Genomic DNA, 25,141 nt, shown 5'->3' with positions numbered 1-25,141 from the left:
GCCTCAGGCACTGGAGGACTCCCGGCCCCTCTACCCTGGCCGCGCAGGCCGAGGCATGCTGAGCCTCCCGCATGGCGCTCCTGCCCCACATGCACCCATGGGGCGGCCGAGCCTCTCCCCAGTACCCGCTGCCCGGCCTCCCAGCGTTGAAGTACTGAAGCAGCCTTAAACTTTCGGGCATAAACTTTGTTCGCAGCTTCAGGGGCTTTCTTTAAGTTCAAATCACAACGAAACCTGTAAATAAACCCTACTTATGTGGTAGACCTGTGAGCATTGAGTGCTGTGAGGGCTCAGGGATCTGCTCGACTGATTTCACAATTGAAATGTTATGAAAATGTCTCAATAATAAACTGAAGAGTTGCATAATCATCTGCATGGAAAGATATCTGTCATGGTTGGTATTAAGGGGATTTTATTCTTAAATACCATGTTTCTTTTCTCTTGTGGTAGATGAAAATGAAGCAGAGAGACCAGAGGAAGAAAAACCTAGGTGAGTATCTTGACAACTGGAAGTCCTGTAGCATGGCTGCACGAGAAAGTTATTAATAACATTTTTTTTCCCAACTGCTTGAAAGTCCACAGCGCTTGAGCACACTCTGGTTTCTTTGAAAATCCCCTTGACATAGTATATTTGGTCTGCTAGCATGACTTGGCTTCTCTGTGAAATGGTTTTACCTGTGAAATTGGGATGCTTGAGTATGACAGTTATTTTAAATTTTAATTGTATGGACAGCAGTAGTCCTGCACAAAATGCCAGGAGGTCTTTTATTTCTTTAATCATGGTGCTTTGCAGTCTTGGTAGTGGATCAGGACTTCATTTGTTCTAGATAATTCAGAAATTAAAAGACAGTCTTTCTCCCAGAGAGTTTACAATGTAGTTACAAAAAGAAGACTACAAAGCAGCACTGGAAGGTTACCAGTTAGTTTGATGTGCATGTTGTGTAACACATCAGCTGACGGTTTGAGGATTGTTTTTTTTTCAGTGAGAGAGTATTTGAAGGAAATTTGGAAAAATTTTGGAAGTATTTGGGGCACCCTGCTTGAGCTATAAGGAGCTGTATGAGAGAAAGCACAAAGATGTTCCTTTGAAAATCATTGGTAAACTATGGAAATTACTGGTTGTCAAAATAAATTTAATAAAAGGGAAGCTAATGCAAGAAAGCATGAATTGTTATTTTCTATAAATGCTTTCAGTCAGCAGTGATTTTTTTCAAGAGCTCTTGAATTCAGTTACCTTTGGTGGACTTCTTGTCCATAAGCTTGCTCAGATGCTTTTTTTTGAACTCACATCAGCTTTTGACAGGCAAAGTGTGATACAGCAGTAATGACCTCCACCACTTGACCACATAGAATCTCATTCTGAAGCAGCTACTGATACAATTACTTCCCATTAGCTCTTGTACAAGAAACAGAGTTGTTTCCTGTCACCTTTTCCATGCCAGTTAACAGAAGGACCTGTGTTGCATTTGTCTTGAATCATCTCTTCCAGCACAAAGAATTCATCATTTATTTGCTTTTTATTTGGAAGCTATTCCATATAAACTGATTCATATTGTCCAGTTACCTTTGCTTGAACTGGCACCTTTGTCAGTATTACTGTCGTTTTAAGAAAATTATTTGTATGGCAACCAAAACGATCTTTAGAAACAGTGGTCAGCAGAGTCTGGCTTAACATTTGGCTGCCTCAATACGTAGTGTGGACTAAAAAGCAAGACACATAGCAGTTTATGCATCTTATGAGTTGTGTTTGGAAGTCTGGAAGTTTAGTGACAGTTTACCTGTTCAAAGTTTTGGTCTCTGGCCTGTTAGTTTTGGCCTTCTTCAGATATATTTAAGAATTGTGAGGTTTTGTTCAGGTTCTGTAGCTAGTCTGTCATTTTAATGGGTGATGAATTGGATTGGTTAAGTTTAAATGTTGGGGCCATACCTGTGCTTTGGTGCAATGCTTACGAGTGGGTATTTTGCCAACAGAAGATGGGATCAAAATCATTCTGTTCAATAAAAATTGGCAGTTGCTCAGTCCATTTCAGAGATACCATTTCAGTGAAAGAATATTGTTTCTAAATGGCTCCCTGTTTACTCTGCTATTTGTGGTGCAACATCCCAACAGTTAATGGAACTGTGGAAATGAAAACATTGCTGTGAAATAAACAGCAGTAGGTAAGCCCTGCAACACAGCTCAGTTGCATGGATTTGACAGAGCTGTTCACTTGAGGTGGACCAGTAGTTTTAAAACTTTTACAGTTTTCAGTCTACAGTTAAAATATAATTCGTCATTGAATTGTAACTATTTCATATGGTGGAAGAAAATTTCACAATGCAGATGTGGGAAATTTGATTCAGTGCAACATTACCTATGGATATTTATTTATTTTCCATTATGTCTTTGTGAAGTCTGCAGGGAAAAAAATAAGAAAAATGTTGTTCTTCATGTATTATGAAACATTTCACTTTGGTTTCAAAAGAGGATCCAGGTGTAGTGCCTTTTCACTTGCAACTATTCTGTGAACGTCCAGTTAGTATGACTTATGATAGCTAAATATTATCCTGTAATATGAAGCTATATTCATCTAGAAAATTATTTAATTATTTTAATTAATGCAGAAGCTAGCTGGAACTTTGGGTCTTCTCTGGAATGATGTAGCAAGGCTTTTTTCATCATGTGGAACAATATGCGCATAGATACCTACTTTCATCTTTCTCTGTTTTTGTTTAAGTGCTCCACCCCCACCTGGAAATGAAGAGGAAGCTGCAGAAAATGGCGTTGTGAAAACGGTAGTTTTAAATGTGTTTTTGGAATACTGCTTTAATATGGTTTGATTTATGGGATATTCATAATTTGGCTAGGACTTACCATTAAATCTAATGCATAAATGTACGCTTGTTTTTTTCTTTTCTGAAAGGTGTTTGGCACTATCTGCAGAAACTCTGTAGAAATTACTAAATTAAGAAATCCAATTTCCAGCTGCAGTACACTTTTTAAGTCTAACTTACAGAAATTAAGTAAATAGTACTTCCATTTCTTTTCATGGGGAAAGATACTGCTTCAAGACAGCTGCCTTTTCTCAAAAACATCTTTTCAAAATGATACTATCTCTCATTTTCCTCCCAGATAGGAAAATAAAATCCTTTGATAGTTTTTTTTTGCTCGTGATAAACGATCAACGTTTGTAGAACTATGTGAAAATATGGATCAAGAGGTGAATTACATGTGCCTTTCAGAGGCAGCATAACAGACTTGTTTGGTAGTAGACTTGAATGTGCAGTATGTTATAACTTCAGTATTAGTAGGATGAAGGAAGGGAGCAGGAAATGAAATTTACAGTTGAGTGTTGATAAAAGGCTTCAGTTTATTGTGAATGGAAATGGTTTAAATCTCTTCTATGAAAAAATAGTAATGTTACTTTACTGGGATATTTGGGTTATATCTTGCAAGAATTCTCTTAAGTGATGCAGGAACCACTGTCATATTTGTGAAAATGTTAAGGACTGGCCTCTCGAAAATATATTTTTTTTTTCCAGTAAGTCTAATACTTTATTTATGAAAGATATTATGACTTATTTAAAGTTGTTGAAAAACTTATAAAAATTTTAAAACCCTATTTTAGTTGTTTAAACTGAAAAGCTTGTAATTTTAAGTGCACCAAAGGCTTTTTGTGCTGATGCTAATCCTGTAAATGGGCAGTAGGTTTAGTATGTTAGGTAAAGGAGGAAGGCTTGCTGGTTTCAAAATACTTCTGAAAATCCCCATTGGTGCAGTTCCCTTGTACTTGCCTCTCTTTGTGTTTTTCACCTATACGAAGCCTAGTGCTGTTAAGATATCATTAGGATATCTCCACGCAATTGAGAATTTTGTGGTAGAAGGTGCATATGGAGTGTCAGCAGCAGCCTAGAAAAATGGATGGTGTTCAAGCTGGTTGAGTAAGAAAAGGAGACTATTTCTGTGAGGAAGGAACTAAGAAAGCATTGTTTATAATTGAAATTGGCTTTTGTTGAAAATGCTCCAGGCAAAATTTCATATTCTCTTCAATGTATTTGTAATGGCTTTCTGCTGAGTGGGTTGTGTGAGTGGGTGTGGGAGATTGGTGAACTTGTACTTCTCAGCTGAGCAGCATTGAAGGCTGTCTTCTGGCTTCAGCTGTTATTTACAGGGTATCTATACTGATCTAGACTACCTCTCCCTAGATTAGACTCTTAATTGTTATGTAAATTATGCTAATGCCATATAGCAAGGGTGAACTGTACTCCAACATCTTAGCTTCTGCACAGCTGCTTATTTTTGTCTAATTTATGTACCAGGGAAGGTAAGAGATTATACAGTAGGTAAGGGCTACAGCTCAGCTGTGCTTGGAGAACTTCAAACTACCTGAAAGAATCAACTTGGCTTTGGTACGTCCAGACTCTTGCTGAAGGATTCAACAAGTAAGTGAATAAGGGTGATCTGGTTGATAAAGTTCACTTGGATTCCACAAAGGTTTTTAGAATAAGTTCCTCACCAAAGGATTTTAAGAAAACTAAACAGCTATAGGATGAGTCCCACATGATAATTGACGTGTAACAGATAGAAAACAGAGGGTAAAAGTCTACGTTCAGTTTTGGCAGTGAAGGAGGATAACCTCCAGTGGGGATTCACTGGAATGTTGTGCATAACCTGTGCTCTTTAGTGTGTTTATAAGTTACTTAGAAAAAGGGGTAAATTGTGGGAATGCAAGTTTTCTGATGTTACAAAATTATTCAAGGACTATCTGAAGAACTGACTGGATAATAAATGGTCATTGAAATTCTGTGTAGAAAAAGAGTGATGTTCATGGGAGGAAAACAGACTTACAAATAAAGTGGTGGTCCCTGAGGTCATCATTGCCACTTAGGAGGGACTCACTCAGATACATAGAAAGATCACGAAATTGGTGGTTACATGCTTGTATGGAGTCTAAAAAGCACTTAAACTTTGGGATGTTGCAGCAAATAAATAGAGAACAAAATGAAAGATATCTTTACACCATAAATTCATGGTTCAGTTGCACCCTGAATTCTGTGTGCTATTGTAAAGAATTCAACTGAAAAAAGTTGAGAGAAGAGCAGCAGGAGTGATTGGGGTAACTTCCATACAAGGAATGGCTGAGTACATAAGGACTTGTAGCATACAATGGAGGCTAACAAAATCATGTATAGACCTTATAAATAAGGATTGACTCCTCACAGTCCCTTACCATGAGAACTGTAACTGTTAAATGAAAGTCAGAGGAGCCAGGATGAAAAGAAATAAAATAGGTTGGATCTTCATGCAGTACATAGTGCTGTGGAATTCCTTGCCAAAGAGAGTGTCACTGTTGGGAGTTTATATGAGTCCAAGGGAAGTCTGGGCAAGTACTTGACAGAAAAGACCCATTAGGGGTTACTAAAAACACAAACCATAACTGACTTAGGAAATTCCCTGAGCTGATAATAATCATGTTAGGGTGGAGCATCATACGTGTTTGCCCTGGCTTTTTTCTCTCCCCTGTGGTCTCTGGGAAGTGAAAGCTAAGACAAAACACCAAACCAACCAAAATGCTGGACTCTTGGTATGGACTGGCATGACAGTTTTATTTATCAGCAACCTTGAATGCTGTGGGGCTGAACAGCATGCCGTGTACTCTTGTATCTGTATTTTCAGCCTGTTCACTGAAAATCTCCAGTATTTTACATAGTTTACTGATGCTAGGAACTGAATAGATTTTTCTGAAGCACAGTGTCTACAACTGGAAAAACATTTGGGTTACTCAGGAGATGTAATTGAGAATGGCAAGAAGCTAGTCTTGCATATGTTTAGGTTCTTTCCTGATTGACATGATTAGAGTAAAACCAGTACGTATGAGCTAGGTGGAGGCAAGAAGGATGTTAGTGGAAACTATTTTATGCTTGTTTAGGAAATGTCACGTTTCAGAAACAGAGCTTAGTATTAAAGGTAGTTCTCTATTTTGATGCAGATGTCTCAAATACCTGTAGCATTTCATCAGATGAGTCTCCTAGGTATACTCTTAATGACGTTGAGTTTTGAGGTCTAGGAAAAGGAGAAGTTCTTCCATTCAGAGGTTTCTAGAACAGATAGTTTTGACTGGATTATTTTTCCACTATAAAGGTAAGTGACTGCTTTTTGTCTAAGCAATGACTTTTTCTCTTGTAGAAGGTGGCAGAGGCTGAGGATGACAGTGATAGTGATAGTGATGATGACGAAGATGATGTTCAAGTCACCATAGGGGATATTAAAACAGGAGCTCCACAGTATGGGTAAGTTATTTGCAAATATTAAATGGGGGAACTTCCAAGATTGCATTTAATTATTAATTCAGGATCTTTAATACTCATCAATATCAAATTGTATGCATAGTTAGTGTCAATTTAGCTTGTTGTTTGGTTTTTTTTTCAGTTTTTTAACAATGTTTTTAAGGATATAGGGATTTGAAAACAAAGTGAAATGAGATCAATTAAATGTTGTAATGGAAGAGCTGTTATATGAGTTCAATTATTTTCAGATTTTGAGAATTAATAGTATTAAGTTTGTAAAGTTGGGTGGTGTTGTTTATTATTGAATGGCTGTGTTACATGGCGTGTTTAGGGTTGTTAGTGTGACAGTGACATTTCTGTGCAAATGGTAGAGTGGTAAGCATGGAGAACACTAGAAACATTTCTCTTTGGTCCTGTTTGTAGTGGCTACAGTTCTAATTAGACCTCTATAGTTTCAAGTCTTACTGATGTTCTCAAATAAGAATTTACTGTACTTCAGGATGGAGCTGCCAGTCTCTGGAGATAATTTCTCAACATCACGGTTTTGGCATTTGTGCTATATAAGATTTTATTTTTGCTGCTGCTGTTGCCCCATATTCCTTCTTCTCTTGATAAAGGACTTGTTTGTCACCGAACTCTTTCAAACAGTGTTAATTTTTATCCCAAGTTATGAAATACTATTTTTCATTACATGGAAGTTTTCTGAGGGAAGTGGTTTGCTTGTTTGTCTTGGCAATCCTCATGTTTTTATGCTTATTAAAACCAGAGTTAATAAGGCATCATTCTTAATAGAATTATGTCAGGTCTGCAGGTAGGTCTGACTCATATATATTATTGTGTTCTTAACTTTAGAATGCAGGTGATTTACTCAGTTTTGAAACATAATAATTTTAAACTTTCAGTGTTTCATATCTTAAACTAACTGTGCAAATCAGTGTAATATAAAAAATAGTAGTTCTTTGAGTTCTTCATTTATCTGCTTTCAATAACTTGCAGTATGCTTGTGGTGTAGGCAGTAACATCAAAATTAGATTTATATTCATACTGTATTTGCTGGTGCTCTTTCCAGAATACAGAAAACAATGAACAGGTGATGCTAAATGCAATTAGAGTAGAAAGTTTTATGTAGAAATGGTTGTTTCCTGAAAAACCTTTTTTTCTGTGCCAATTGGACAGAAAGTTCATGGAAGGGCAGTAATCTAAAACTCAACATTGTTGTTAAATTTAACTTCAGGATAACAAGTTCCTTTTATAGGATTAAATGATTTTTCATATAGTAGTCAACTGCTATTTGAAAAAAAATTCATTATGTTTGTTTGAGTCATGCACAAATACAGTGTAGCAGATCAGAAGGTTAAATGTTTTGTGTCAGTTTTGTAGTGTTTGTACTTTAATGAAAACTAAAACTGCATAGAAGTGGTACTGTAAAGTATACACTGCCTTCTAATTCTGTTCTAATCTCATTATGTTTATGGCTTTGTACCACCTGTGAGGATGAACTGCATTACGCACAGATTGTAGTGAAAGCAAGCTCTCTGTGTTCCAAATGAACAGTACTGTAATTCCTAAGGCAGTTAAATGAGTTCAGTATCTAAATTTCTTGAGTACATTCTTATGAATAAAGCTTTCAAGTGGTTTAGAAAGTGAAATATTACATACTTCTCTGTTGGTCACAAGGATGGGTGATTTGCTAGAAGTACATTGAAACAGCCTTTCAATCATTGTAGCGAAATGTTTGTATTTTCCACTTCTGTACAGATTAAATAGAATAATTATGAAAAGAGAAAAGGATCTGTCTAAACCCTTTCTTTTTTTATTTATTTTGTTTTTACTCTAATCCCCAGAGTGTCATCTGTATCCCTAAATGAACTGCATTTTTCCTTTCTTTCTTCTGGTTCTGTCCATTCTTGTTTCTGTGAAGGTCTTTATCCTTTCAACTCAGGAAGAGTGACTGGGACTTGCTTGACAACTGTTTATTAGTTGGAGAAGTTGCTACTGAGCATAGAAAGGTACACTCTCTTCCTCCTAGGCTGATCTCTTTACTTTTACAGTGTTACCAGCTTGGAAAGCTAGAGGTTCAGGATGGCGATTTAGCCTGAGTCCAGTTTGTTTCTGGATCTAGCTAACTCTTGTTTTGTGTTTTCTTCTGTTTTAAGAGTTTTATCTGTCTAATTCAGTTTTTTGTTGATTTCTTTCAAGTTATGGAGCAGCCCCTGTGAATCTCAATATTAAGACAGGAGGAGGACGAACTTACGGATCTTCTGGTGAGAAAATTGACAAAGTAGTATTAGTAAAAGTGAAAAAAAAAGTTTGATTGTTTTAGGTTAAGGAAATAATTTTTACTTCCAGAACCTGCTGGTAAACTTAAATCTGACTTTTAATTTCCATTTTAAGTGTATTACAGCTGTTAAAACTCTATTTGGTAGAGACAAAATGCTCTAACTTTGTAACTTTCCTTCGCAGGTGCAAAAGTTAAAGGGGTAGATCTGGATGCACCAGGGAGTATTAATGGTGTGCCACTTCTGGAAGTAGATTTAGATTCTTTTGAAGATAAACCTTGGAGAAAGCCAGGTAATGCCCTTGTTTTAACTGATATGTAGGTATTCAGTAGGTTATTTTAATAATAGTTCCCGTTTACTGCATGTAGATGTTATGTATCCTATAGCTAGAAGATACTGTACAATATTGTTTGAAAAAAGCAGTTATTTGTTACCTTTGTGCTATGCCACGGAGTGTGTGGCCATGCCATGTTTCTTAGTATACGTCCTGCACATATATCAGTAAAAAGACTGTAGGACATGCCCTTTATTTATTTATTTATTTATTTACAAATGGTGTATATCCTGAACTCTCCTTGGAAATCTGTATTTCACTGGAATGGAAAATAGTTCTAGCCAGTTTGAGCATGAAGAATGATGAAATGTAGCTGCTTGTCATAGAGTGAAATCCTTAGGCCTTAAAGAAGCAGTTGGTACCACATGGGCTTTCCATAAGTCTCCTGTGTGTGTTGTCTGGCTCAAGTGATTTGGCCAGACTTGTCTAATACCTGCTTTTTTAGTGGCTGTGCATCTTGCTGCTATGTATAGATTTTTCTAGTATTTGTATATTGCTTTGGCAATGCAAATAGTGTGTACGAAATGGTGTTTGAACTATTAGCTATTTGAAATACATTCTGTGCATTTCAGTTATGTCTGACCCCTCTCTTACAATAAAAATGCTTCATGGCATCATACGAGACTAGGAGTCAAAACAACATGAGGATTTGAATAGAGAGCAAGCAAAAGTGAGCGGTTCTTCACTGAACATAGAGCAAACCTTTAAATCTTAAATTTAGCATGTTGTAAAGATACAGGGATTATAATATCCTGTGATATTCTGCAAGTATTTACTCTTGATCCCTGAGACAGGATGCTAATCTGGTTACTCTGACTAAATTTTGATGTTGTTATAGTCTCAGCCATGAACAGTCTATGTTTACTGAGGCAAGACTATATTGTATATTTCAGTGGTATGTTTTTAGCTCAATACCTAATCTGTTTTGATGTTACAAAAAAAGGTGTATGTATGATCAGTGAAGAAAAGATGAACTTTGTAATGTCCTAAACCCCTATGCCTTTCTATTCAAAGGGGCTGATCTCTCTGATTATTTCAACTATGGATTCAATGAAGATACCTGGAAAGCTTACTGTGAAAAGCAAAAGAGAATACGAATGGGTCTTGAAATTCTACCAGTTACCTCATCCACAAATAAAATTACGGTAATTAGTACAACTTTTGCCATATTCTAGATGCTTTTTTCCCTGTAAAGCTGCTTGTGTGTCAAAAGCTTGTTCAGCCCAGTTCAGTGTGTGTGTTAGAGTTTGCACCTGACTCCCCACCTTGAGCCTAGAGTGTTCCTGTGTGTTCCTGTGTTGCTTCACTGGCAATTTGTGTGGATAGTGTGACAGACTAGCTACAGCTAGATTGCATCTGTACCATTATTCAGATTGTGGCCCATCACTTAAGAGTTGTATGGTATCTTAATGGGCAATGTGTTATTTAACTTAGGCTGAAGACAATGCTATGGAAGTAAGACCAAGTGCAGAGATTCTCGATGGCAGATACCATCTTTTTAAGGTGAATTTTAGTAAACTTTTGTCGGTTGCTCTTGTTTTCATTGAGTATTGCTTCCCATGCCACCACAGACTGATAGAAGAACAACGGAAACGGACATAGCCATTATTTCAGACTCTCATCTTAGATCAGTGACTTTCTGCAGATGTCATAAAATGCTGATTAAAAAGTGTTCTTTGTCACCCTTCTGCAAGTATGTGAGTTAATGACCTGGTGAACTAACAAATTTCCAAGAGAAACTAATTTTTCTTTATGTGATGGTTTATTGTAGTGCATTTGTTTGTGCAGATTAGAGAATTTGTGCAGATGTGCAGGGGAAGCTTTTGTAGATTATGGCATGTTTATTTTTCCTGTGGCCTTATAGCTCTTGCTGTATTTTGTAACACTTATCCTTGGCAACTCTGAGATGTGAAAATCAATCTTCCATATTTTTCTGTTGTCCTTTTGGGATTAGACAGCAATGAATCAAATTATATATAACGTTGTTTACATTCAGAAATGCTGATTTACAGAGAGTGGATTTGTATGATGGGATTTATCTTAAAGATTGAATATCTTTTTTCAACCTCTCATTTTCTCATTTACTGTTTTGTTTGATGCTAAAGTTAAAATACAAAGGTTATTTTTTTGGCCTATTTTCAGTAGATCAGTTTTATTCTTGAATGGTCATTAAACTGACTTGGAACTGTTTGTTGCTTTCTTCTGTATACTCCTGTGACAGAAGTGGCAATTGCAGACAGGTATTTTTGTTTCCCCTCATGTGCTACTTGAGGGTACTCAGTCATCATGACTTTATCTTAGCAAGAATAGGTCGGAAGCTCCCTGGGGCTTTTTGCCTTCCTCAGTTATCATGACAATAGTGTTATGGAATGGTGGGCAGTGCGAGTTATGGTTTGCAGCTGACTACACTCTCAAACTTTGTTGAACTGTTGTCCTAAGGAAGGATAAGTATTCCAAACAAAAGCTTCCCCTATTTCTAGCTCAATACTGACTCTCTGGGGGTCTAGTGATCAAACAGTACAGACAGTAATTGTGTTGTAAGAGTCTGAAGTAAGAGTGTATCATGTGTTTTACAAGGAGTTTATATGTAATTATTAAATAATTTCATTAACTTTTTTTCCACCCATCTGCAATACTAAATCTCATGTAATTTACGTGGTATGTTTGGATTAATCTTCTGTAACTGGCAGGACTGTCTCCTATGTTTTCCAGTTACTCATTAGATAACAGAAGTCTTACAGACTTTTCAGATAAATACTTATACCAAACCTATTCAGCATTTTTTTTTAAATGTAGTTCTGGATACAAAAATTTAAGTCATTTTTTAATGAATCTTAACTGTTTATGTACAGTTTTGTGGGTCAGGCAAAGAGGTGCCTGTGTTTGGAAGTCAGATTCTGCAAAGCTTAGTAGTTCACTTGCCTACAAGAAGCCGTGAAATCACAGCCCATGTTATATTGTACCATGAGTGAACTAACTATGTCAAGTGATGTAGTTGTGTGGTTGGTACAGCGAGAGTGTCTTTAAAAACTGAATCAGTCCAGGTTTGTCCTTAATGCTAACCTATTTAGGTTTTTCTTTCATGTAATACTTGAAGTACTTGCACTAAAGGTCTTACGTAGTTTTAATAACCTGTCTCTGGAATTTTGCAGTACTTCAGAAACAGCAGCATGTTTCTGAAGTATTCAGTCTGAACTAATGAAAAATCTTTTAAGGTTTGTGTAACCAGGAGTATGAGGTGACTTCCTGGTATGACTCAGAAATTAAGTGGTTTCTAGATCTCATGGTCGGTAAGGCAGGTGGAAAATCCACTCAGTTTCTTGGCTCATGGTTTGTTGTTGGGTGGCAGACTTGTTAACCTCTGTTGTTAAGATTATGGAGTTTTGGGGTTTTTAAATAAATTTGCTTCTTTTAAAAATTAAGATGCTATGTTGTTCATACAGGAAATTCTGCAAGAAAATCAGTGTGGTTGGTTCATGTCCAGATCAAACACTTGGAAAATAAATATTAAAACTCTCTAACCTTATATAATAATTTATTCTCTGAAATGTTGCTTCTTTATAGATATTAAACACAGTAGTTCTGTATTTTATAAGGATATGCTTGTTAGCTATGCAAAGGTGACAGTTTTTTAAAAATTTGATTAAAGGACTTTGGTTCTGTGTTGGCTGTGTGCTATGTTGAGTGTTGGGGCTGCTGCACTTCTGAGGCTAAACTAATGGAGAAACGTTATTTTGAAGGTACAGCAGGGCAGAACTGGAAATTTGGAGAAAGAGTTGGCAGTGCAGTCGACCAAACCCGATTTCACATCTCCTCCTGCCTTATTCAAATCAGGAATTCCAACAAACAGGTCAGTTAGTTTTAACTCAAGACCAGAAAACATTTTATATACATGTATTTGAAGTTTGTGATTTTTGTAGGAAGAAGGGAAAGTACATTTCTGTAGCAGGTAGAACTGAGGGGAAGAGTGGTCCTAAACACTTTTAGCCTTTAGTTGCCATTACACATGAATGCTATGCTATTCTTTGCTATTTGGGAAAGAGAAAGAAGGAGGAAAGGGGAGAAAAGCCAGCAAGACCAAATAACAAGGCAGCTATAAAAATCCAGGTGTATTTTGTGTAGAATTAGATTGGCCAACAAAATGTTTCTAGCTTGTGTCTTTATGGGTATTACCTAACACACCTCTTCAGTCAAGATGGAATCATACAGCTATGACTTCAGCAACTGGAAGGATTCCTAGAACCCAGTCTCTTTACTTCAAGGTAGCTTTAGCTTCTCTTACTTGAATATTTTTTGTACTTTCTTTAAAATGGAGGAATTATTTCCTTCCTACAGTTTCTTCCCCTCATTCTTCCAGCCCCTGACTTCAGAAGGTTCTCTCCTTTATATCTAAGCTACTGCTGTTTGCTACCTGGCACTTGGCTTAGGATGAATCCATGATTCTGCTTTAGTTTAGTTATGAAGTGATCCTGTTCAGGAGTTTTGGTTTTGTGCAAATTAAAAGCCATAGTATTATAAATAATGGCAAGTAGAGCAGGTTGTATGCTTTCATCATCAACAGTTAAAGATTAGCATCTATGACTTGTCTTTATTACTGCATCCATAAGTACATTGGTTAACTCAGAGGCACTCAAGTTCAGTCATTCCATCCTTTGAGAGTCAGTTCAACACCCAAAGACATTTCTCTTGGGTGGAAAAAAAAAAATCTTGCTTAATACTCTTGCCTGAATTTTTGTTTCACTTCTAGTGTATTCTTCCTGGTAGCCTGAATTCCTTTCTGAGCTATCAGGTTATACTGCTCTGGTTTTAGTAGATTTTAGTGCTTTTTTTTCCTATTTTTCTTTGTTTAAGAAGCAGTAAAAGCCTTCCAAATAAATACCAACCCTGTAATTATTTATTTATGTTTCTTTTCTGAATTGCTTCTGTTGTGTGATGCTCTCATAACAGAGGTCTAAACATTGAATGTACTATTCACAGTAAGGATTCTAAATCTGTACCTAGTACAGGTTTTGTTACAGGATTTCAATTCTTTATACATCTCATTGGTGGACAGAGAATCTCAGAAGAACTTTAGAAAGTAGTTAATGACCAGGATATTAAAATGTAGCTGTTGTAGAAAAAAAAAATGCATTGCATAAATTCTTTAGTTCTGTGAAATTTGCATTTGTTGTAAGAAAGCTTAATAAAATAAGGTTATACATGTGTGTGTTGTAGGCCTCATAAGTAAAGTCTTTGTTGTATGCTATAGGTGGGATAGTATATCTTACCATAGATGTCTTTATGCCATCATTTTACGTGAGTTTGTTTTTTTCTGCCTGAAGTTAGCAATCCCAGGTTTAAGTGCCTATCTTTCTGATTTTTAAAGATTTAAAGCTAGTATGCTGCTTGTTAATCAGAGCTTTCCTGAGAAACTTAAGACATGCTTGTTTTCTTCAGAAACTAAGTTTACTTTAGCAAAGGTTGGGAAACCTTGTATCTTTCAGAAGCAGAGGACAGTAAGTGAAGTTGGTCTGTTGCATAGGTAAAGAGGAAACAAAATAGTACATTTCCAGTTGTATCACTTGTGCATTCAGTGGTTAGAATAGGTTGGTTTATATAGACTTAGTGTGAATACTGTAATTGCAAGTTGTTACAATGATAAAACTGGCTTCTTTCTGTATTTAATGTCTGCTCCTTTGGATACATTTGCTTAAAATAAATTCTTGTATAAAGAAAAAGGTGTTTCTACTGAGTGACCAGAATAGATTTTGAAAGAAAATTGTCTGCTCAAAAGTGAGAGTAGTGTTGTGAATGAATACACCTTCACTGTATGGGTTATGTATACTTGAATGGCTTCTTCAGAATGCAACTACTATTTTCTGCATATAAGAACATGTATTGCCAATTTGCTTATAACTAGGCAGTGTTTTGTGGGATTGGACTTTAATTAAAGAATTAATTCTAGGTAGTCAGATTATTTTTGAAATCCAGCTATTTGATAATGAAAACTTAATTGCCTTTATGCCACAAGGCATGTGCAATAGCTTTGTTGTGAAATTGCTGGAAGCATTAATCACATATCAGTAAAACTTCTGTCAGCTTCTAGCAGTAGTTGATACATTTGGTGAAAGGGCAGGAAAACTGATGCAACTGGGTATAGGAACATTGGTGTGGGGCTTGGTAAGGAGCTGGGCATGAGGAAAAATAAAACTCAAAAAGCAGAAAAGGTAGAGACATGAGAAGAGAAAGACCTAGGCAACTTATCTCATCAGAAGCAGTATGTCTTCTCAGTCGTAGACAAGCTCTGCCTCCAGAAAAGCCAATTCAGGGATTAAAAAGTGTCAGGAACAAAACAGGAGGGACGTATCACCAGAATTAAGGGCAGCGGGGATGGACACCGGGGCAAGGAAAATCAGGACATGGTCCTCATTTGACGTTTTAATTCCCCATTTAGTAGTCAGGGCTGCCACAATGCTCACCAAGTGAAAGTTCCTGCTCTCTACAGTTGTGTCCTAAATGTTGAATTCAAAGAAAAATTCAGTGCTTGTTCATATAACATGTGTGTGTGAGAAATTTTGCTTGAGTTTGTAAACAGTGACTGTCTTAATCATAGCTGAGTTATTAGCTGTTTAGAAATGACACCTGAACGTCTTCATTCTGTGATATTTAGGGCTGTTGAATAGCGTAAAGTGCAGCATAACTCTGAAGGAGGAGTTAGAATGTAATGGCAATGGTTTAGTAAATGGACATCATATACAAACAATGTGGTGTGTAATAGAATGTTTGTCCTCTAGAGGTACTTAAGTAAAGACTCATGTGTGCATAGTCACAGTTAAGGTAAAATCCAGAAGGAATTTCTTTTGGGTATAGTGCTTTCTAGAATATGAAGAAGATTTGACATACTTCAAACCTGGTCTACACAGCCAGGTCATGGTGATATCTTACTGCTTTTTTAGAACAGTGCTTTCCTTACATAATTTTTCAAGGACTGTGAGACAGTATTTGTTTAGCAGCAGAGAAATAAGCAGAAGTTTCATTTCCAAGCTGGGTGCAAAACCTGGTATTTTCTCATTCTAGTAATATCTACAATAGCTAGGTAAAAAATAACTTTGTGCAGTCAGAAGCTCGTAGGTTTTTAACCTCCATTTATGGTTTTTCTGTTACTACTAAAGAGTACATTACATTTAAATGAATTTTGCTTTCAGAGAAACGAGTCTGTCAATGTGATGGACTATTTATCAGCTTTCTGTGTGCTTGGGCCTTTCTGTAAACTGAATTTTTATAGAAAATGGATGTGTGATACGTCCTTACTGTGAAGAAAAGATAAGTTTCTCTTGTTTCATGAACTAGCCTTATGAGACTAAATGTTGAAAACTCAGATATTATTTTGCAAAATGTCTATTTCCTGTATCAGTGATTTCTGTATTAAATTTGTCAATTTCTTAATTATATCAATCAGTGTGATGAGTTCAGCAAAGTTGAGGCTGTCCTTAAGAGGAGGAAAATAAAGTGTGAAACACATTAAGTAAGACAAGAAGGAACAGAGTAACATATTAAATAGAAGTTGTAAAGTATACTATAATTCTATAATTTGTAGACCAGACTATAACTCTAGTGAATAAATGTGGCATCCAGTAGTTAGACTGTTTCTGAATTCTGAAAAGTGTGGGCAGGGTGGCTTTCCAAAAAGCAGTTCATTATTTATATTACTTGTGTGGATAAGTGATTTCTGAAGCTATGAATTCGGAAAATAATTGGGTTTGTCTGGGTTTTTTTTCCTTCCTTTTTCCTCTTTTTCTCTTTGCTCTGTAGAATCTAAATAAACTCAGCTTGCCAGATGAGATTGAGATATCTGACTTAAATCTCCAGGGAGGGTCGTGCAAATGGCTCATAAATAACCATTCTCTAATTAGAGTGAAATCACTCACTGAGTTGCTGGAATGTTCCTTTCAAACTACACTTTGTATGAACTCTGCTGTGGGTTCATGTGCATCCCACACACGTGGATTGCCTTTTTATGTTTGGATGTATCCATTGGGAATGCATCTGTATCCCAGGTGCCCTGGTCGTGTAAGGGAGAAACCAAGCCCGTTCTTTTCTTTGCATACAGCACTGAGGCAGAAACCTAGTAATGCTTGCTGAACATCACTAAGCTTCATAAAGGCTGGGAACTCTTTGAAATTTCTCATGTGCCAACTTGCTATGACTTAATCAAGATCCGAGGCTTCAGATTTGCCCTTTTTACAAAACTGCTGAACTGTTAAATTCTGGACACTTCACACGCCTCTCTTGCCTTTGTGAAGTTCATGGTTTTGACAGTGGTGTCATCTGCTGCTCCATTTGCAACTGGACATAAGCTTTTTCTTGTTCAATTTCAAGCTCTGTTAGTGGAGTACTTAATGAAATCATTACTGCAGTCTTGGAAATAGAGCATTTGTCATGTTCATGGTAAGAAGGCAAATTCCTGAACTCATCCATCATTACAAAAACTAAATTTCTTGGCAGCTATTGGGAAGAACAATGGTCATACCACTGTAAAACGTTATTAAAAAATAATTATAAAGCACCAGCTCAGTGAGAATGAGTGAGCATAGGTGTACTCTTCACACTCCAGAAAAACTAAGTGAAAGCTCTGTTCGTTTCAGTAAATTCGATGTCTAGGAGCCAACCGGTAGTCTAGAGTTGTTTCCTTCGATAATGCAGTGTTGTATTTGGTCTGCTTCTCAAGCCAAAATTGGTCTTACTGTATCTTACTTGGTATACATTTTACTTTTATGGCCTGTACTCTTGTGTTGCTTATGTTTTCAATGCTGATTCCAAGAGCTGCCGGCAGTATGCAAACAGTGCAAGAGAGGCAGAGGAAGTATATCCCCTCCAAGTGGAAGCCCTGTAGAACAGTGGAGCGAGCCAAGCAGGAGGGCACCTGATGAGGGACTTCTTGCTGTAGAAGAAAGTAATCTATCATATGCAAGGACTAAAGCTATGTAAAAGGAGTTTTCTATGGTATGATTTTAGATAAGTAAGAGAAGATACCAGAGATGGAGGAGAACCGGTGTCTTAGAACTCTGAAACCAAATGAGCTGTCAGAGTGAAGACTGAGACAAAGTTTTGTTGTTTTGGAAAAATTCGCTTGCTTTTCTCTTTTTTCTTTCTTTTTTTTGGTAGTGAAATGATTGGTTTAGGAGCTTACAATACCTGTGTTTCCAGTTTGGTTGCTGAAAGCAAAATAATAATAATCCAAAGTACTGCAGTGCTGGAATACTATGCAAGACCACTCGAGAGGATTAGGAAAGAAGGTGTTGATTATTTCAGGATTTAAACTGAAACAACCAGGCTTTTTGGATGAGATGTTAGAAGATCTGAGAATTTCTTAAGCTTGTGTTATCCTTGGAGAGGCTGCTCTATAGTATTAGTTTGCAGATCTGTCGTACCATTGGACTTTTTTTTTCCCATTTCAAACTTGTGCATAATGAGCTTGCTTTAAAATCCAGGAGGAAGCTCTAGCTCAGAGAACAGGCATTTGGATCACCCTCAGTATGCAGTGTGCCAAGGAACTTTAGATTATCTCTGGTCTCTATTATAGGTGTGACACATGTACCTTTGTTTCTCCCATCTATTAGCAATGTAATTTTGTACATCATTTTCTAATGGAGTTGACCTAAGCAAATCTTGCCTTTTAACCTATTTTGGAAATGAACCTGTGGGCTGCAAAGCAGGTAGGTTTTGTTCTATCTGCATAAGAATATTAGAATTAGAAATTCTCAATAAAGCTAGATTTCATGTTCATAATGAACTGAAATCACTGAAAATTTAAATCCTAGATTTCATTTTTCTTAACAAAATGCAGTTCTTCAAATTAATAATTAATAATCATATCTAGAAATAGATCTTGGAATTATTACTGCTGCTTTCCAAAATGTTAGTTAATTTCCAGTGTTAGACAAAATAAGAAAACAGAATGGTAGTCATCATTAGCAGTGGGAACAAACAGGGAAAAGTCATTATGGTGGTACATAAAGCTGTGATGCATTAAGAGCTGAATATTATCTGTGGTTCTGTTTATCTCAGACAAGAAAAGATATAGTAGAGGTAGGAAGGGTCCGTACAAAGATGAAGTAAATAATGAAAGTTATAGGGTTCTTTTACGTTAGGAGAGATGTGAACTAGCTCAGCTTGGGAAAGAGACAACTGGAAGGAGATACAGCAGAGGTACCATGAATACTGCAGTGCCAGCAAACAAGGAGTTGCGGTTTGTGGGGTTTTTTAACATGAGAGCTCTAGGGCACCAAATACAATTGTCAGGCAGCAAAAATAGCTGAAACAGGTCTCATGACAGAGATCAAAAGTAAAAGTGTGTTCAAATGAGATTGTGTAAATGGAAGTTAATCAGGGGCTATTAAACTCAGTTGCATGAAAAGTCCTTAAATTTTCGATTGTCAGAAACTGGGATGGAAAGAATGCATGTTGCTGTTCTTGTCACCTTTCTCTAAAAATCCATTACTATTTCTAAGGAGCGTGTTCTTAATTATGTTCTGTTGTTGCTTGATTGGGTTGTAAGGGAGACTGAGGTACATCTTGTGCTGCTCTGTTGCTGGTTTCTTTAAGGAAGGTGAACACAGTGATTAGCTATGCAAATGTTTTAGAGAGGGACATTTTGCATTTGGAAAACTGAGGAACAGAACTATAAATGGCTAGTCTGAGATTCCTTTGAGTTTCATGCAAGGTTTAGTCTATGAGTCAATGTCTAGTAGTATCATATACTTTCTGTTTGATGTTAAGACTTTATTCCAAGATAAGAGAGATGGTGGCTGATTTTGTTCAATCCTTGCTGCAATATCAATTAGTATGCATGGTAAGGTTGGCCTATATTTATTTCTGCCTGCTAACTTACCTTTGCTCGATCTTCCATGGAATCCTTCAGTATTTTTCTTGCTGTTTAAAAATAATTTCTAATGATTAGTTTATATTTTTGTAGAAGTTCTGTTTAAAATATTTTTTCTTACTGGGGTTTTTTGTCATCTCACTGTATTTTTCCTTTTTTCCCCTTTTTCTTTTTTTTTATTTATCAGTAACAGAAGTGTGGATTTATTATCTTGTAGGGGATGGAAAGAAAATGTGGAGAGTCAGCCTTCTCCAACAGGAGTCTTCATTGCTACATTGTTCCGTTCTATACATTAGTACAGTTAAGCAAATTCATTGCATTTAATGTTCTTCAGAAATGATCTTTTATACAGGAGAAGGAACTTCTGGCATTTAGAATAAGAAAAGTCCTTAAGACTTTCTTCTCTCTCTCTTTTATTTTCCTTTTCTAATTCTGCTTGTTGATTGTGGTTTGTCCTGTGTTGCAGGCGGTTACCTGGCACAATAGATGTGATCGGACAGACCATCACTATCAGCAGGGTGGAAGGACGACGGCGTGCTAATGAAAACAGCAACATACAGGTTTTATACTGCAGATTTGCAGGCAATCTTTGACTAAAAGATACTTTTGGTTTCCCCACAGCTTCCGGTTAAAACACTTTAGTGTGTATGAATGAGTTATACAGAAGTAGCTTTAAGTTCAGGAACAAAGTTGTGGCAGCCGATTAAAATCTGATAATACAAAATACACTTCTTACTGAAAGGAAATGAGCAGTATTGCAGACTTACGATCTAGGAGACAGCATTGTCTCTGCTGGTTCATGGATAGAGTTTTGTTTACTAAGTAACAAAGATAAATATTTAAACTGACTGTCCATTGCTCCTCTGTTCTGACAGACACAAAGCTGAAACCTCTTCATATGCATTTTGAGAAATGCAGTCTTCTAAAAATAAGTTGTGAAGGGATAATTAGCAGATAGTACTTAAAAAAAAAATTGTATTATTTTACCATAAATTTTAAGTTTGTCTTCATAATTTTAGTCTTTATTGGCTTGGATTATCTTAAGAAAACAACTAAATGCATTAAGACGGAATACATTTTCTCTCTCCTGACTTAGCTGTGGAGAAGAATCAAGGCTGCTTGGTGCCTTAGCTGCATTTCCATACCAACTTAGGTTAAGGTTAAACAATGAAAATAACAATGGATAGTAGTGCTTATGTTGAAAACATTGTCATGTGTTTTTCAGCTGATCTCACAGTGTTATAGGTAAATTAAAGTCTTGAGGGATTTTGCATGCTTTTCATATTGGTTTTTCAAATATTTTTCTTTATATATAAATTTAAGATAGAGTTTTGGGCCATATTCAGATGGCTTATATTCCCTCTCAGATCTTGCATTTCTTGTTCCCTATTGGCTGCTCTTAGACCCTCAGAGGTACTTGGCAAGTATGGGACACCAAATGTAGGGATGCAGATAGAACTTAAATCACCTGAATATGGCTCTTTAAGTGCATAAATAAAACTTCCCTGATGTAGTAACTGGAAAGAGAGGAAACCTATCTTCTACCCTTTTGACATAGCAATTGTAACTATAGTTTGATATTTTACAGGTTCTTTCAGAACGATCTAATCCTGAAGTAGACAATTTTACCAAGCCACCTCCATTTTTCCCTCCAGGAGCTCCACCTACCCACCTTCCACCACCCCCTTTTCTCCCACCCCCTCCAACTGTCAGTACTGCTCCACCTCTGATTCCCCCACCAGGTAAATATCCTGCACTACATTGGATGTGAAAAATGAGATGCATTAACATCACATGCTTGATGATAGATAATGAATTAAAGACAGCGCATTCCATGCACATGTGGCTGGCTATATGTGCAAAATTTCAGAATTTTGTGGGTTTTTTTCTCTTTTCTTAAATATATCTGCCAGGCAGAAATAGAAACTTTTGTCTTTTCCAGTAAGCATAGTCCCAAGTAATAAATAATTACCTAAAGACTAAATGTTGGATCTTCTGTCCTTGAAAACATTTGAAGTGGGAAGCTGTTGTCTGTAATTCAGCCACTGTTAATGCCGTTGAGAGGTGCATGTTAAATCATTCTACAGACTTTTGAACTGGAAGTATGGCATGCCGTGAATTTGTGTCATAAGTTGGATTCTCTGGTGTCTAAGATCAAAGCAGCAACAGAAGCTTTAATGCCCCTTTCCCCTCACAGTATGTATGAATTCCCAAAAGTCTGATAAGAATTGCATTTGTGTCCTATCCTTTCTTTCAGTCAGAGGTTTTATTAGCACCTGATGTTTTATCTAGCACCCTGTCTGTGAATCTTAGAGGAATCAAAGCTCTGAGAACTCTTTTCATTGTTAAATCTGCTTTGAGATTTACTGACACTTACTGAATATTTACTGAAACTCGGTATTTATGAAAATTTACTGGGGGGAGTGTCATGGGCATTTGAACAAATGAAGCAGTTACCTGAGCAGTGTCATTTTAAGGAATTAAGTTCAGAGGACTTAACAAGGAGCTGAGAGGGATGATCACTGAGAAATGAAAATAGGTGAAGAAACTTAGGGATTATTTGAGTAGGAAAGTGAAGGATTTGTTTATAGAAGAGACTGTTTATAGAAGAGCCCCATTCCTTATTTTCTCCTTTTTTTCCTTGCATTAATTTGCTTGACTTGTTCTGAAATGACATTGAGCAGTTTCTTTCCTATTCTGTTCACATAGGGAATCTTTTAAAAGTTTCTCTGTTAATACTGTTACGTATAAGCAAGGAAGTAACATTATTATTTCTGTGCGGCAACTTCGCACAGGGCTTTACAGGGTTTAAATCTTCATAGAAGAGGTTGCTTTCTTCAGTTGCTGCTGCTGATTTTCAAACTATTAACTCCTGCTGCCTGGCAAGTTCTGGTTTTCACCAGTGATTGTCATACACAAAACAGTGCAACCTAGAAAACAGAAGATGAGATTTAAAGATTAAATAAATCTGTGCCATTTTCCTAGGTTTTGTGCGTAAATACAAAAACTAGGGTGCTGAAGACAGAATATGCTGCTGCTCTGGCTATTTTGTGATGTTTTCTTACTGCAGGAAAGGAGGAGAGGAATATGATGCTAATGCTGAATGCACTTTTAAGCTGCATTAAAACCTTTCTGATGAAATAATGTAGGAAATGCATTGTAAGTTTTTAGAAAGTGATTATTTTAATTGTGGTACAGAAAAGGTGATCTAAGTTGTGTATTATTAAAAGCATGAGCACAGACACCCCACATGCACGTAGTGCAGGGATGTCATACAGGTGTACTGGGCTGTTTTGCTGAAACCCCTCACCTGTTGAGCTTTTAAAGGTGAAAGAAATCCATGTGTTATAAATTTAGCAAGCAGGTTTGGCTTTAGCCTTGTGGTTTACAGACAGGTTTATGACATACACTTGTTCAGAAGGTCTCCCTCAGCCTCCTTCCATGCTTTGAGTAGACTCAAAAATAACGATTAAGAGCTGTGGATTTGGTTTCTTCAGGCCTGTGTTTTAATTGTGCTGTTGCCAGCTCTTTATCTTCAAAGCTGTTCCTAAAATAGAATCTGCCATCCCTCCTAAGTTCAGTGGAGGAGGAGGAAAAAAGTTACTCTTACCCAATATTAAAGTGGGACTACTTGCCAGAATATTTAAGTATTCCAAATAGAAAACATCCTCCAAAAGTGCCTTTGAAAAAGGATCTTGCTTTGAAGTTAGATCTCTTGTTCTGAATTCATTCACTCTTGCGATTCAAATCTTTTTTGAGGAATGAATGCTGGAATGATTCAAAGGGCCAAGTGCAGAAAATTGTCAAATACTCCTAGGATATTACTGGCTGTGGCAAAAAAATGCTGGTTTTTGTTTGCTTGGTTTATTGCTATGTTGGAGTACTTTAAATCTGAAGAACATGGATGCTTTAAAAACAGACTTTAAAAGGTGTTTTATGTGTTTTGGTTTAAGAGTGTAGTTAAAATGTGGCATGTATTTGTGATATTTAAAAAAAAAATACTCTGAAGTATTGAATTTCTTTTGCATAACTTTGGGAAGTTTGACTGCCTAGACAGATACCGACGTTAGCAAGTGACAGTACATCTACTCAGCCCCAGCAGTCTAAGAGTGTACTTTTTACCTTGTGATAAAGGAGAGAGAATTTAACTTAGTTGACCCTGGGGCAGAAGAAGTTTTTACACCAAGCTGAGTTACATTGCTGTGGGCTGTTACACAGTTCAGGTGATTTGCAGTATGTTGTTAAGATGTGGCAGCATTATCGTGTTTGATTCCTTACTCAGCAAGCAGAACACATGTGGCATTGCTTTCCTTTCGTAAAACCTGCTTGGTTTTCTATAAATAACCGGCCTTGAGATAGTAGGGTGATATACAATGTCGTGAATGCAATTTTGAGCACATTAGGTACAATGCTGCACAAATGCCATTTGTTTTGCTTTTCACGCACGAGTCTGAATATTAAGGTTTAGGCCAGGTGCATCTTGGTGGCAGTATGTGTTTTAGGGACATGATGTGATCTTCTTGCAATGGTACTTAGGTTAAATCCCTACATGCAAGAAATGATTCAATGTTTCAGAGCCCTTATTCTTTCTCAGAAGTAATTGGCTGATGACATGATGACATTTCAAGTATATTTTCATACACTGTTAGTAAAAGGCAAAGGAGTGAAGAGTTAAGAGGTTCTCGATTTTCTATTGATAGAAGTTTACAGATTTTTTTGTTGTTTCATGTTTTGTGTCACATTCGTGTGTTAGTGAAGAAGATGAGGAAAAAGCTTTAGTTTTCAGGTTTTTGAGTTTAAATACTTTTAGTGATACTTGCTAACTTGGAATGCGGAAGAATGTGTCTTCCATTATGATACCATCAAGCAAATTAGCTGCTGTCTTACAATGATGTAACCATTAATCATGATTTTTTTAGGTGTTCTTAAAGGTTTTTGAGGCAAAAATGCCTGTGATTTGGTTGGGGGTTTTTTTTGGTGTAATACCCTGCATTAACCATTAAAATTAGTTGGACATTTGGTCTGTGGATATTAAGATGTATTCAGTCTGCTATAATTTTGTTTGAATGGCTCTCAAGTGAAATTTTTCATTTGGCTTTTAATCTTGTGATGAGATTTGTGTTTGTATTTCTGCACAAGTTAAAATTCTGATGAATGTATTAATCAGAATTTCTTCCTTTTTGTAAAGAATATTAGCTGATGGCTTTCCAGGCAATTCTGTGCATAGGGCTGAGAGCCATGTTCAGTGCTAAGAATATACTGGGTTTAGTGCAACAATTGATTGTTGCTTAGAAAAAACCCCAAACCATTAAGAGCTAGTAAATGGATTAGAGAGAATTGATATTTTTCTAGCTTACGTTCTTAATATTTTTAATGAAGTATTTGTATTTTTATATATTT

General features: G+C 36.6%; 1 protein-coding gene across 1 annotated transcript; it reads left to right on the top strand.

Annotated features, from left to right (window-relative positions):
- Positions 1–464: 464 nt before the first annotated feature.
- On the top strand, positions 465–21,483 carry LOC104399803 (pre-mRNA 3'-end-processing factor FIP1-like; the record flags this gene model as incomplete). Its single annotated transcript, XM_010014108.1, has 9 exons — positions 465–490; positions 2,718–2,775; positions 6,167–6,270; positions 8,467–8,531; positions 8,731–8,838; positions 9,895–10,025; positions 12,621–12,730; positions 20,208–20,301; positions 21,330–21,483. Coding segments are annotated over 9 exons (850 nt in total), but the record flags the coding sequence as incomplete, so codon positions are not given.
- Between the last annotated feature and the right edge of the window lie 3,658 nt (positions 21,484–25,141).

This window comes from Nestor notabilis, unplaced genomic scaffold (genome assembly GCF_000696875.1).
Source record: "Nestor notabilis isolate BGI_N333 unplaced genomic scaffold, ASM69687v1 scaffold35684, whole genome shotgun sequence".
Classification (NCBI taxonomy): domain Eukaryota; kingdom Metazoa; phylum Chordata; class Aves; order Psittaciformes; family Psittacidae; genus Nestor; species Nestor notabilis.
Note: the sequence above shows the minus strand (reverse complement) of the source record. Positions and strands in the feature narration are given on the sequence as shown.